General features: G+C 47.5%; 1 protein-coding gene across 1 annotated transcript in view; it reads left to right on the forward strand.

The window, feature by feature from the left end:
• Positions 1–10415: 10415 nt before the first annotated feature.
• SPPL3 (signal peptide peptidase like 3) overlaps positions 10416–13340 on the forward strand; it is a 135108-nt gene continuing 132183 nt past the window's right edge. Inside the window, exon 1 of the mRNA XM_080820903.1 lies at positions 10416–10944. Within this exon, the coding sequence (XP_080677029.1) occupies positions 10922–10944 (23 nt within the window). The 5' untranslated portion in view covers positions 10416–10921. The remainder of the gene's footprint in view (positions 10945–13340) is intronic.

Genomic DNA, 13340 nt, shown 5'->3' on the forward strand with positions numbered 1-13340 from the left:
TTATTTATTTATTTGAGAGCGTGCAAATGAGCAGTGGGGAGGGAGGAGCACAGACAGGGAGAGGGAGAAGCAGACTCCCCCGCTGAAAGGGGAGCCCAATGCAGTTCTGGATCCCAGGACCCCGGGGATCACAACCCGAACGGATGGCAGATGCTCAACCGACTGAGCCACCCAGGCACCCCAGAGTTGGTGCCATTGTGATCTGCATTTAAGATCAAAGAAAGCAGGAGGCTCAGAGAGGTGGGACCACCTGCCCAAGGCTGCACAGGTGACAAGTGACAGAGTGGGGATGGGAATCTAAGCAGGGTCCCTACCTAGGTGGAGCGTGATGGAAAAATAAGAATCCTGAGCTATAGGAGACAGAAGAATACTGGTGGCAGGTACTTTGCCTTTCCCAGATGGGTTTTTAACCCCGACTGGGCATTAGAATCATGAAGAAGCTGTATAAAATGTAGGCTTCAAGTCTCTACCGCTAGTACCTCTCCAGCAGATGGGGTCCACCATCTCTATTATTCACGGTTTCTCAAATGATTCTGACACTGCAGGTTGAATACTGCTGCCCCAGCCTGAATAAGGGTTTTGGGGGATCTCACTTCTTTCCATCCTTGAATATTTTCCAGTGGGCTCTAGACTGGGATCCAAATCACCTTAAAGACATATAGGAAAGGTTGTGAATTGGAGCAAGGACTGGGTTATGTCATCTAATTTCACTCAAACCCTGGCTGTGCCGTGAACTAGCTATGTGACCTCGGGCAACGTACTTTACTTTTCAAAGCCTTGTTTTCCTTAGCCTAAAAACAGGGCAGATTATACTGATCTTGGTGTGGTGCTCTGAGGAATAAAGGGAGGGGATGGTAATAGCAGATTAGGATTGGGTTGGTCAGAATAACCCTCCCTCATAAAATCTGAACAAAATATATACCAAAAACTTTCGGTTAATCAAAAAAAAAAAAAAAAAAGAAGTGGGGGGAAGAGAGAAAGAGAGAGACATGGATGGGTACAGAAATATAGACATAGAAGTAGGTGTATAATATCGGTTTTGTTTTTATTCAGCTCTTAATAATTAGATTAAAATCATGGAAAGAAAGGTAAACAAAGCAAAGACTCTGAAACAACATAAGAAAAAAAAAAAAAAACTTTCGGTTATTTGAAGGCACCGTAGCGCATCCCATGGCAGCCAGAAATGTGAGAGAGCCAACAACACGTGAAAGATAGAAGCTACAGGTTGAAATTTGTATTGTTGTGGCCTCTCGCCTGAGGCACTCTCTAACCTGTGTGGGAGGTAGGCATGTGTAGAGAGCTGTGGTCTTACTGGTTTGAGGTGTCAGGAGTACAGAACTCCATGCAAAGTGTTGAAAAATTAAGGTGAGTGGTGGGAGAGGGAATCCCAGAAAAACCTGGACTGTAGAGGAGCTGAGTCCCAAACTCTGTCTAAATCCTTGGGTTTCCACTGGACTATCCACATACAGAAGAGGCTCCAGGGATCTCAGGGAAACCAACAGCCAGAAGCTGAAAGAACTGTGGAAAGCTCGGGGACCACCCTCTACGTGGATGCAAAATTTGGAGTTTTGAGTCCAGCCAGATTAGTTGCCTGCTAAAACAAAGTTCAACAGTCTTGAGAGGAAGAAGACAGACTCCAAGGTCTCTGCAATGGGTCACTGACAATGGCCAGCACACAAAAACCAAGTAAGCTGTAAGCAGACATATGAAGAAACCAGAAAACTGACTTATACCCAAAACTCATCCTCAAAGAGAAAAGTGACAATCCAGATATTGGACTTAACATCGAGGATTTAAAAGCAGCTGGTAGGGCACCTGGGTGGCTCAGTGGGTTAAAGCCTCTGCCTTCGGCTCAGGTCATGATCCCAGGGTCCTGGGATCGAGCCCCACAGGGTCCTGGGATCAAGACCCGCATCGGGCTCTCTGCTCAGCGGGGAGCCTGCTTCCCCCCTCTCTCTGCCTGCCTCTCTGCCTACTTGTGATCTCTGTCTGCCAAATAAATAAATAAAATCTTAAAAAAAAAAAAGCAGATGGTAAATATTTTCAAGGCCTTAAAGGAAAATAAAGTCACAGTGAAGAAACAGACGAAGCTCCTCAGCAGAGAAATTGAAACTATGAAAAAGAACCAAATGGAAATCTGAGAACTAAAATGTACGATAACTGATGTGAAAAAATTAACTTGATAGGTTCAATAGCAGCATGAGGATGACAAAAGAGTGAATTTGAAGATCAACAGAAATTACTCATTCTGGGATGCCTGGGTGGCTCAGTTGGTTAAGCATCTGCCTTCTGCTCAATCTTGATCCTGGAGTGCTGGGATCGAGTCCCGCATCAGGCTCCTTACTCAGCGGGGAGCCGCTTCTCCCTCTTTCTCTGCTCACCACTCCCCCTGCTTGTGCTCTCTCTCTGACAAATAAATAAATAAAATCTTTTTTTAAAAGATCTTATTTGTTTATTTGACACACACACACACACACAGAGATCATAAGTAGAGAGACAGGCAGAGAGGTGGGAAACAGGCTCCCTGCTGAGCAGAGACCTGATGTGGGGCTCGATCCCAGGGCCCTGAGATCATGACCTGAGCTGAAGGCAGAGGCTTAACCCACTGAGCCACCCAGGCGCCCCAATAAATAAAATCTTAAACAAAAAAAAAAAAAAGAAAGAAAGAAATTACCCATTCTGGAGAAGATATTTGCAAATGACATATCAGATAAAGGACTAGTATCCCAGATCTATAAAGAACTTATCAAACTCAACACCCAAGGAACAAATAATCCAATCAATGGGCAGAAGATATGAACAGGCATTTCTGCAAAGAAGACACCCAGATGGCCAACAGACACATGAAAAAGGGGTCAACATCACTTGGCATCAGGGAAATACAAATCAAAACCACAGTGAGATACCACCTCATACCAGTCAGAATGGCTAAAATTATTAGGAAATGACAGATGTTGGCAAGGATGCGGAGAAAGGGGAATCCTCCTACACTGTTGTTGGAAATCAAGCTGGTGTAGCCACTCTGGAAAACAGCATGGAGTTTCCACAAAAAGTTGAAAATAGAGCTACCCTACAACCCAGCAGTCGCACTACTGGGTATTTACCCTAAAGAGACAAATGTAGTGATCTGAAGGGGCACCTGCACCCCAGTGTTTATAGCAGCAATGTCCACAATAGCCAAACTATGGAAAGAAACTAGATGTCCATCAACAGATGAACAGATGAAAGGTTAAAGAAGATGTGATACACACACACACACACACACAAAAACATGCAATGGAATACTATGCAGCCATCAAAAATGAAATCTTGAAATCTTGCCATTTGTAACGACACGGATGGAACTAGAGGGTATTATGCTAAGTGAAATAAGTCAATCAAAGAAAGACAATTATAATATGATCTTCCTGATATGAGGAATTTGAGAAACAAGACAGAGGATCATAGGAAAAGAGAGGAAAAAACAGAACAAGATGAGACTAGGGAGGGAGACAAACCATAAGAGACTCTTAATCTCAGGAAACAAACTGCAGGTTGATGGAGGGGAGAAGGGTGGGAGGGTAGGGTGGCTAGGTGATGGACATGGGGGAGAGTATGTGCTATGGTGAGCACTGTGAATTGTGTAAGACAGATGAATCACAGACCTGTACCCCTGAAACAAATAACACATTGTATGTTAATAATAATAATAATAATAAAAAGAAATTACCCATTCTGAAGACCAGCGAGAAAAAGAAAACTGGAAAAAATTAGACAGTTTCATGAGCCTGTGGGACAACACTGAAAGATCAATTAGCCATACATAATTCAGTTTTTAGGAAAAAAGAGGAAGAATGGGGCATAAGAATATTTGAAGAAATACTTGCTGATGATTTCTCAAAATTTAATCAAAGATAAATTTACGGGTTCAAAAAGCTCAGGGAAGCCCAAACAAGATAAATACAAAGAAAACCATGCACAGCACAGCATAGGCAAGTCACCAAAATCCCAAGAGAATGAGAACTATCTTGAAAACAGCTAGAGAAAAGTGACACGCCATAAGGGCGGGATCTGTGATACAGATGACAGCTGACTTCTCATTGCAAATAATGGAGCCTGGAACCTAATGGTCAACACCTTTAAAGTGCTAGAAAACAAAACAAAACAAAGCAAACCCCCTCTCGAACCAGATTTTTTAAAAATACTTTATTTATTAGAGAAAGAGAGAAAGCACAAATGGGGAGAGGGACAGAGGGAGGGGAAGAGAGAGAGAATCTCAAGCAGACTCCACATTGAGTGCAGAGCCCTGAAATCAAGAGTCGGACACTCAATGGACCGAGCTACCCAGGCACCCCAATGCTGTACATTCTTTGTCATACTTCGTCTGCTGTAAGGTGTCTGTTTCCTTCAGCACTGAATCCCCAATGACCATCAGAATAGACACTAGGATTGTGCTTCTCAAACTTTATTTTATTTTTTAAAAAGATGTTTATTTATTTATTTGGCAGAGAGAGAGAGAGCGTGCATGCAAGCAAGGGGAGAGACAGAGGGAGAAGCAGACTCCATGCTGAGCAGGGAGCCTGATGCGGGGCTTGATCCAGGATCCTGGGATCATGACCTGAGCCAAAGGCAGATGCTTAACCGACTGAGCCAACCAGACACCCCCAAGACATATTCTTTAAATACAAAGCTACACGTAGGTTGAAAGTAAAAGAATGGGAAAAGATACAAAATAAGAACAGAAATCCTAAGATAGCTTTAATGATTGTATTAATATGAGATAAAGTAGACTTCAAAGCAAAGACTGTAACAGAGATATTTCACAAAGATAGAAGAGACACTTCATCAGAAAGATAGGACAACTTTAAGTGTGTGTTAACCTAATCACAGAGATTCAGATATGCAAAGCAGAAGTGGATAGGATTAAAGGGAGAAGTAAACAAACTCATAATTATAATTACAGATTTTATTTTATTTATTTTTTAAATATTTATTTATTTATTTGAGAGAGAGAGAGAACATGAGAGACAGGGGCAGAGGGAAAGGGAATCTCAAGCAGACTCCACACTATGGGGCTCGATCTCACAACCCTGAGATCATGACCTGAGCTGAAACCAAGAGTTGGATGGTTAACCGACTGAGCCACCCAGGCACACTTTAATCAGAGATTTTAATACTTCTCAAAAATTGATACGAAAAATCAATTACTAGACCCAAAAAAACCCCTAGTAAGGACATTATCAGCTACCTCGACTTAATTGACATTTACAGAATATTACACCTCAAATAATAGAATACAAACTCTTTTCAAGTGCACATAGAATATTCATCAAAATAAGCCATAGCCTGGGTCATAAACAAGTTTTATCCCATTTCAGAAGGTTAAAAATCTCATGGAATATATTATTTGACCACAGCAGAATTAAATTAGAGATCAGCAGCAATAAGATACCTGGGAAAGCCCCCAAATATTTGGAAATTAAACAGCACACCTCTAAAAAATTCATGATATTCTGAAGTAAGTTGAAAACATATGTCCACACAAAAACCTGTACACAGATATTTATAGCTGCTTTATGCATACTTGCCCAAACCTGGAAGCATCCCAAATGTCCTTTAGTAGGTGAGTAGATAAACAAACACAGGTACATTGATACAACGGAATATTAGTGATAAAAAGAACTTTGAAGGGGCGCCTGGGTGGCTCAGTGGGTTAAGCCTCTGCCTTTGGCTCAGATCATGATCTCAGGGTCCTGGGATCGAGCCCCACATCCGGCTCTCTGCTCGGCAGGGAGCCTGCTTCCCCCTCTCTCTCTCTGCCTGCCTCTCTGCCTACTTGTGATCTCTCTTGCTCTGTCGAGTAAATAAATAAAATCTTAAAAAAAAAACTTTGAAGTCCCCAAAAGACATGGAGGAACCTTAAAAGCATATTGCTGAGTGAAAAAAGTCAATCTGAAAAGACTGTATGATGCCAACTATAGGACCTCTGGAAAAGGTTAAACTCACAGGGACCGTAAAAAGCTACCAGGGGTTTGGAGGGAGGGAAGGATGAGGAAGGGAAGCACAAGGGATTTTCAGGGCAGGGAAACTATTCTATTCTGTATGACACTATAATTGTGGATACCTATCATTATTTCTCTGTCAAAACCCACAGAATTGTACAACACAAAAAGTGAAACCTTGGGGCACCTTCCTGACTCAGAGCATGTAACTCTTGATCTCAGGATTGTGAGTTTGAGTCCCATGTTGGGTATGGAGATTATTCTCTAAAAAGATTTTTAGAAACTGAAGCCTAATGTGAACTATGGATTTTAGTTAATAGTGACATACCATTACTGGCCCATTCACTGTAATAAATGTGCCACACTAATACAAGATATAAATAATGAGGGAAACTGTGTATTGAAGGGGAGGGAGTATGTGAGAAGCCTCATACATTCTTCTTTAAACCTAAAACTGCTCAAAAAAAATTTTTTTACAAGACCCATGGCCAAAGATTGGCAGTGACCCAATGCCTTATAAGCTCACCACATTCTTTTTTTAAAAAATCTTTTTTTTAAGGTTTTACTTATTTTTTGACAGACAGATATCACAAGTAGGCAGAGAGGCAGGCAGAGAGAGGGGAGAAGCAGGCTCCCTGCTGAGCAGAGAGCCCGATGCAGGTCTCGATCCCAGGACCCTGTGGGGCTCGATCCCAGGACCCTGGGATCATGACCTGAGCTGAAGGCAGAGGCTTCAACCCACTGAGCCACCCAGGCACCCCAAGTTCACCATATTCCTAAACCTATACTTCCGATCTTCTGTCTTCCCATTACGTCTCTAATAGAGATTTATCTGCTTTGAAGGATTCTTGTTCTCAGTCAGGAAGTGGGTTTCCGGGGACAGGAGGGGACACTAAATATGGACGAGATCATGGAGAGAATCATGGGAATATCAGGCGAAACCAGTTGTCCTGTTTCAAAACCGGGTTTGCCCTCTTGTTCACTCCAACATTCATTCATTCCACAGTGTTTGAGCTTCTACTCTGAGCTGAGTTCTGTGCTGGGAACTGACGGTGTAACTGGCAAGACGCCACAGCTCCTTCCCCCAAGGCAGTCCCAATCCAGAGGGAGAGAATGACAAGTAAACAAGCCATGACAGGGAGAGTTTGCCGTGTTAAGTATTACAGGTACATTGCATACATGTACATTCAGGGATCTGGGGGGAATCCTGGGGAAGAGTCCCTGAGCTTGCCTAGGTTTGGTCAAGTTAGACTTCCCTCCCAGAGGAGGTGACATAGAAGCCAAGCCTCAAAAGGAGGGACTGGAGTTAAGAAGGAATGGAAAAGCCTCCTGGGCTTGGTCAGAGATCTGGAAACAAAAAAGATCAGAGCCCATTGGGAAGCCACAAGCTGGTCACTGTGGAATGTAAACAGAGAGCATGTGTACGTGTGTACGCCAGTATTGGCGGGGGCGGGGGGGACGGGGGGCTGAGAGAAGTGGAGGATAGAGGTGAAAATGGGCTGGTGAGGCAGGCAGGGACCAGTCAGACCCAAGCCTTTGACCCTCTCAGTAGTGCCTACTCAGCCCAGGCAGACCCGAAAAGCCTGCTCCCAAGAGTCTGTGCCCAAGGCAGATGACGCGTCTTGGGGAGACTCACCAAGTCTCTTTTGAACACATTCGATAGAAGAAGCAATCCTATAATTACCGTGGTGATAATTAGAGGAACTTCCATCGCTTCTTTCAACAAACACTGCATAAAATGTGGCTCTCTCACCTTCAGGGCAGGGGTGGGGTGGGATGGGGTGGGGAAGAAGTCAGGCATCCCTCATGGGGGAGGCCAACGCCTGCATCTTTCTCCTGCCAAGGACACCTGACTACCCTGCTGCGGCCCAGAGGTGCCATAGATACACCTGGGACGGCTCCAGCTTGGAGCTGAGTGTTGCTGGCCGGGGGACGAGAGTCACTCCCCAGCTCCCCAGGCTGAACACTCTAGCCTTTATTTCAGTCTGGCCTTTAGACCTGCAGAGAGCCTGCCCAGGACCTGGATGTTCCTTCTACATCTTGGCCTAGCCTGAGATGCTCAAGCCACTAGTCTCTGGGCTCATGTTCCATCTTCCTAGGACCACATACACAGGGTCTCTGTGGCTTGGACATGATCCTAGGCCGTCACATGTTTCTTATACAATCTACATTCACATGTATACCCAAGAGACATCTTGAGGGCCTCTGGTTTAGATGGAGAGAAGAAAATACTTCTTCTCATTTTTGACCCCATACCTTCACCCCAACCTCTTCTCCCTCCTTTCTTCTACCATATATTTCTCAGTGCAAAGAATGGTCCCATTGCTTCTGGGACGGCCTAGACTTTCTTCCCTCAGCACCCCGTGGCCCATCCACCCGATACCAACAACTTTTCACTTGGCTTTGCTGTTAATGACTCACTGGGAGTGAAATCCAAGTGAATTGCCTGAAGGCTCTGTGTCTCTTTTTGTCTCATTAGTGACATGTCTGGTCTGTTTTGTTGTTAGCCTTCCAGACAAGAAGCTTCTGCACCTCTCAAAGTCACTTGTACCTATGGCTTCTGGCCTTTCCCATGGGGCCTGGAGCCTCACTCATGCTCCTTTGAGACTCAGGATGACTGTGTGTCACAATTAAGGGGATAGCTGGTATTCTGTAAAAACACCTGGCAAAGCTGTAAGAGCTAAACAAACAGCAAGAATTTAGGCTCTCTGCCTTCCTATCTCCCCGTGATATCCCTACATCCAGTGGTATTTATGGCTGGACAGATATTTGCAGGTTGGTATCTTTCTGCCAATGGTCAGAGGAAGGACCTGGTATTTTCTTGGGACGCTGCCTCCAACCCTCTTTGGGACTTTGATCTTATCAGTTGGCACTTTCCCAGGCCTCTCTGGTGGAACTTCAGGAAACATGCTGAACCTGACTGGTCCTGGCACCTGGCAGTGGGGGAAGGAGGAAGAAGGAGAGATTCCTCCTGAAGGAAAAGTGTACTTGGCTTTCTCATTAATGGGTTCCCCTTGGGGAACAGGCAAGCAGCAGATGTATGGGCAATGGCCAACTGATCCATTTGGAGATAGATTCAGGGTGTGGTGTTCCCTGTAAGCCTGGGCAGGTCCTGGGAAACAGGAGCAGAGCTAGATCACGGCCTGAAATTGGGCAAGCACCGTGGAGCTTGAATATGCTGGTTTCAGGTGTGCGAGCTCTGCTCCCAGTGGATACTGGGGTCCGGGGAGCTAGTGTGTCTGTTGCTCAAGCATGCTTCTCAAACATGGAGCTGCACTGATCATTTTCATTCATGAACACAGTAATCAGCAAGGAGGCTTAGCTTGGCCCTTCAGAATCTCGCTTCAGAGCAACTTATCAGTCCCTTCTCTTGATACTCACCAGCACAAACCATCTATCCCACTCCTGGATCCAAGCTCACCCCAGGCCTTCATATCTTTGGGCCTTGCCTCATGCCATTCTCTCTTCGCAGAATGCCTTTCCTCCGAGGAGACCACTCCTGGAGAAGCATCCCCCAATGCCCAGAGGCTCAATACGTCTCTCTCTCCTCTCTTCTCCTATGCCCCAGATTCACTCTGTTGGTCTCCGGTCTAGCCCTATTACGTTTGCTTCGTGCCTGCCTCCAGTCATGCCGATGGGCGGTTCCCTGAGCTTTTTGCTCCTGCATGACCAGTTCCTTCTCATCCTTCAGGTGTCAGATCAAATGTCATCTCCTCAGCTAGGCCTTCCTTGACCATTCATACATATTCTGCCCCATTATCTGGAGTTATCAGCTTCATGAAACTTAGCATCTGAAATTATCTTCACCTATATGTTGGCCTGGACTATGTCTCTACCTCTAGAATGTAAGCTCCTGGAGGGCAGAGATACAGCAGAATCAATTGATACGTGGTTTGTGCCCAATAAATATCTATTGATTGATTAAATGAAGGCAAGTATGGGGTATTCGAGTTGTCACCCTGAGGCCCTGGCACAGAGCCTGGCGCAATAAAAGTTGGCTGCATGGAACGTTTGCTAGACGAATGAATGAACCAAGGAACAAACGAACCAAGGGATGCAGCGATCTGATTACTGACTGACAGGTTGACTGACAGTTGGGGGACGCTTGGCCCGCACACTGTTGATTGACGACTGACAGCTGAGTGGCAGCCAGCGGACCCGCATCGGGGCTCCTGATTGGCTGGTTGCTGCAGCCCCCTGAAAGGGGAAGGGGAGGGGGCCTGAGGCTACTGCTCCGCGTGCGGAGGAGGCGGCACCAAGCGGCGGAAGGCGGCCCAACTGCAAGAAGCTGTGCGAGCAACAGTCGCCTCGAACCAGCAAACCGACGTCTCGCGCAAGGGCCCGGCGCGAGGGGCGGGGCGCGCGCGTCACGTGAGCGTGTTTTGGGCACGTGACCCGCGCGGGGCCAAAGCTGGCCCCCGCCCCCTCCTCTCCTCCCCTCAGCGGGTGTGAGCCGAGCGGCCTCGCCTCACCGCCTAGCGCCCCCCTCAGCCGCCGCCGCCTCCGCCCGCCGGCCATGTCCCCCGGCCGCCGCCGCCGCCGCTCGAGCGCGGCGCTCCGGTGGCCCAGCGCGCAGTGAGCGCGGGGCCCTCTCGCTGCTCGCCCGCCCCGGGGCCCCCTTGTTCTCAGCGCCGCCGCCGCCGCCGCCATGTTGGGTTTAGAGCCGCAGCGGAGCCGCCGCCGCCGCCGCCGGTGAGGGAGGCCGAGAGCGGAGCCCGCCCCGCCCCGGGGCCCAGGGAGCGGGGCCGCCTCGGAGCCCGGCCTCTCCCCGCCAGACGCCTTCCCGGCCCGCCCGCCGTGCGAGCCAGCGAGCGAGCGAGCGCCGGGCCGCGGCCGCGCCTTCCGCTCCCGGCCCGAGCGAGCCCGCCGCCCGTTCGTTCCCGCGCCGCCGCCGCCGGGCCCGGACAGAGCCTGCAGCGGAGCCCACGAGAGTCAGCGCCATGGCGGAGCAGACCTACTCGTGGTGAGTGCGGGGCTTGGGAGGCCGGGGCGCGGCGCAGGTGGGGGTCGGGGCGCCGGCGCGGCCGGGGGGGGGTGGGGGAGAGGAGGAGGAGGAACAGGTGCGCGTTGGGGGGGGCGCGGATTGGGGGTGCACGCCCCCCTCGTCCCCACCAGAGGGGGCGGCTGGCCCTCGTGGCGGGCGGTCAGCGCCCGGGGACCCAGAGTCCAAGACGAGGGATGGAGGCGGCGGCGGCCGCGGCGGATGTCATCTGGTCATGGGCGGAGCAGGTGATGGAGAAGGGGAGCATGACCCCAAAGGTGGGAAACCCACGGATGGGAAGTTGAATCCCGTGGGCACCCCGGAACTGACTTGAGGGGGTGGCTTCTGGGCAGGAGGATTGAAGGGGTGGGCAGAGGCGGGCCGGGGCAAGGGTGGGCCATCGGGCTGCGGGGAAGCTGGTGGGAAAAACAGGTGATAAGAGTCTGAACTTGGAAGTTGTGAGAGAGGAGGAGCCGTCTAACTGGGGGCCGCTGGTTATTAGCACCTGGCTGGCGAGTGAAGGGAGAGTTGGTAAGGTGGGCAGAGGCTCGGGTGTAACCGAAGGAAAACCGCGGAAGGAGCGTCTTGGGAACCATGGAGGGGAGTCCCTCGTGAAGAGGTTGGAAGGGGATCCTGTTTGGATAACCACGTTCTGGAAAGGAAGTCGTTGGTGGCAGTGGGGCATGAGTAGAATATTTGTGAGGATTGGTACTCTGTTCTTCAGAATTTAAAGTGGCCTGCTGCCCTGGTTCAAGTATGAAGATGGAAGATCTGCGAGTTATGTCCATTTTTATGGGACTTCTAAAGTTATTAAATAGTTTGTTAAGGATTGAGAAGTGTACTCTGCAGCTTATGGAGTGAGAACTTACCTATCCTGAGAAGGGAGTGCAATGTTTGGGGAGAGGGGGCTTAGAGGCCTCCCTTTAGCATGTGCAGGTAGAATATTTCCAGGAGGGGTTGAAGGATGATGATAGTTTCCTTGAAGAGTGGAAACTGGACAGTGGGGAGGAAGTAATAACTGGAGGTTAAGGAAGGAAGAAATGGGATGGTAGGTGTGGGATGGGAAATCTGGTTGCAATCTAGAGAGATTGTTTGAAGATGGTTTTACTCTTCGAAGCAAACGTGATTTGGGACGGAGTTGTACTGCTTTCCCTTGTTAGAAAAAAACACAGTTGGGAAGAGCATGGCTTTCGGAGTTTGAAGACTTTGTTTGGAAGTCCTGTTCATCACTGACTTGCTTTATAACTGGGCACGATAGTAAGTTCTCCATTCCCTTTCCCTTACCTATTAAATAGGGAATTGCCTTTTTCATAGGTTGTAAAGATTAAATGAATAACTTTACAAAGCACATGGCAAACTGTAAAGTGTTGCATTTTATTACATTATAGTTAGGGAAACAGCAAAGAAATGGGTAATACATGAAAATAAAGAATGGTTTTAGGTAGAGGGCTTTAACGGAGTAGATGTTTTGTGGTGGTTGAGGTTACGATAGGTAAGTCAGGAACTCATTGTGTCTTCACATAGGAAAAGGGGGTTAGTGATGGAAGATGATAATTCAAAAGGGAACTTCAGTGCTCAAATAGAAGATAACTGAGAGTCTGCAAAAAGTAACACTAAAAGAAGAATTAAAACATCGGTGAACAGTTGTGACTGCAAATGTATTTTTAAAAGTGTTAACTAATTGGATAGTTTTGAGGAGCAGTGAGCTGTCTCTCCTTAGCAGGTATTAATGGAACACAAGATCACAGTTTGAGCTTTCTTATGGACCAAATTAAGTTCCGTAACTAACTTAACTAACTCATCTTGAGCTCTTAACACTGACAGCTGAGAGTTCTGATGGCTGCCATTCTGCTTTTACTGTACCATACAGAGACTGGGTGGTTGAAGGGGTAAACACAGGGGCCAAGAAGTGGGAAAAGTGAGCATGTTTTGCTGGATATTTTGGCCACACTGATGTTGGACAGCTCTACTAGTGAAGGGGGGGACTACTTTGTGAAGTTTGGTATTTTATAATATTTATCCTTCTGAAATACTTCAATCTTAGCTGCTTTTGCTTTATAGGCAAAGAAGCTTCTTGAAATCAGAATGGTTATTAGCCTGCCACCTTTAGCAAGTTTTGAGATGGTGAAAGTTTTTACAGCATCTTGAGAGAGGGAGGTGTTTGAGGAGGGAGGATTGGGAAACCAAGCAGCATTTTGATAGTTACCGTAGGTAATTATCCATGTAAGGTGCACATTTAATTCTCACCAGTCCCTGAGGTAGGTGACCATTCTGTTTTATGGAGGAGGAAGCTTAGGCTGAGGAGACCAAGTGATTTGTCCAAGATACTTCACCTGTGATGCTTTATTTTGTTTGACACAGATTCCCACATCATTGTT

Source organism: Martes martes (genome assembly GCF_963455335.1).
Source record: "Martes martes genome assembly, chromosome: 13".
Lineage (NCBI taxonomy): Eukaryota > Metazoa > Chordata > Mammalia > Carnivora > Mustelidae > Martes > Martes martes.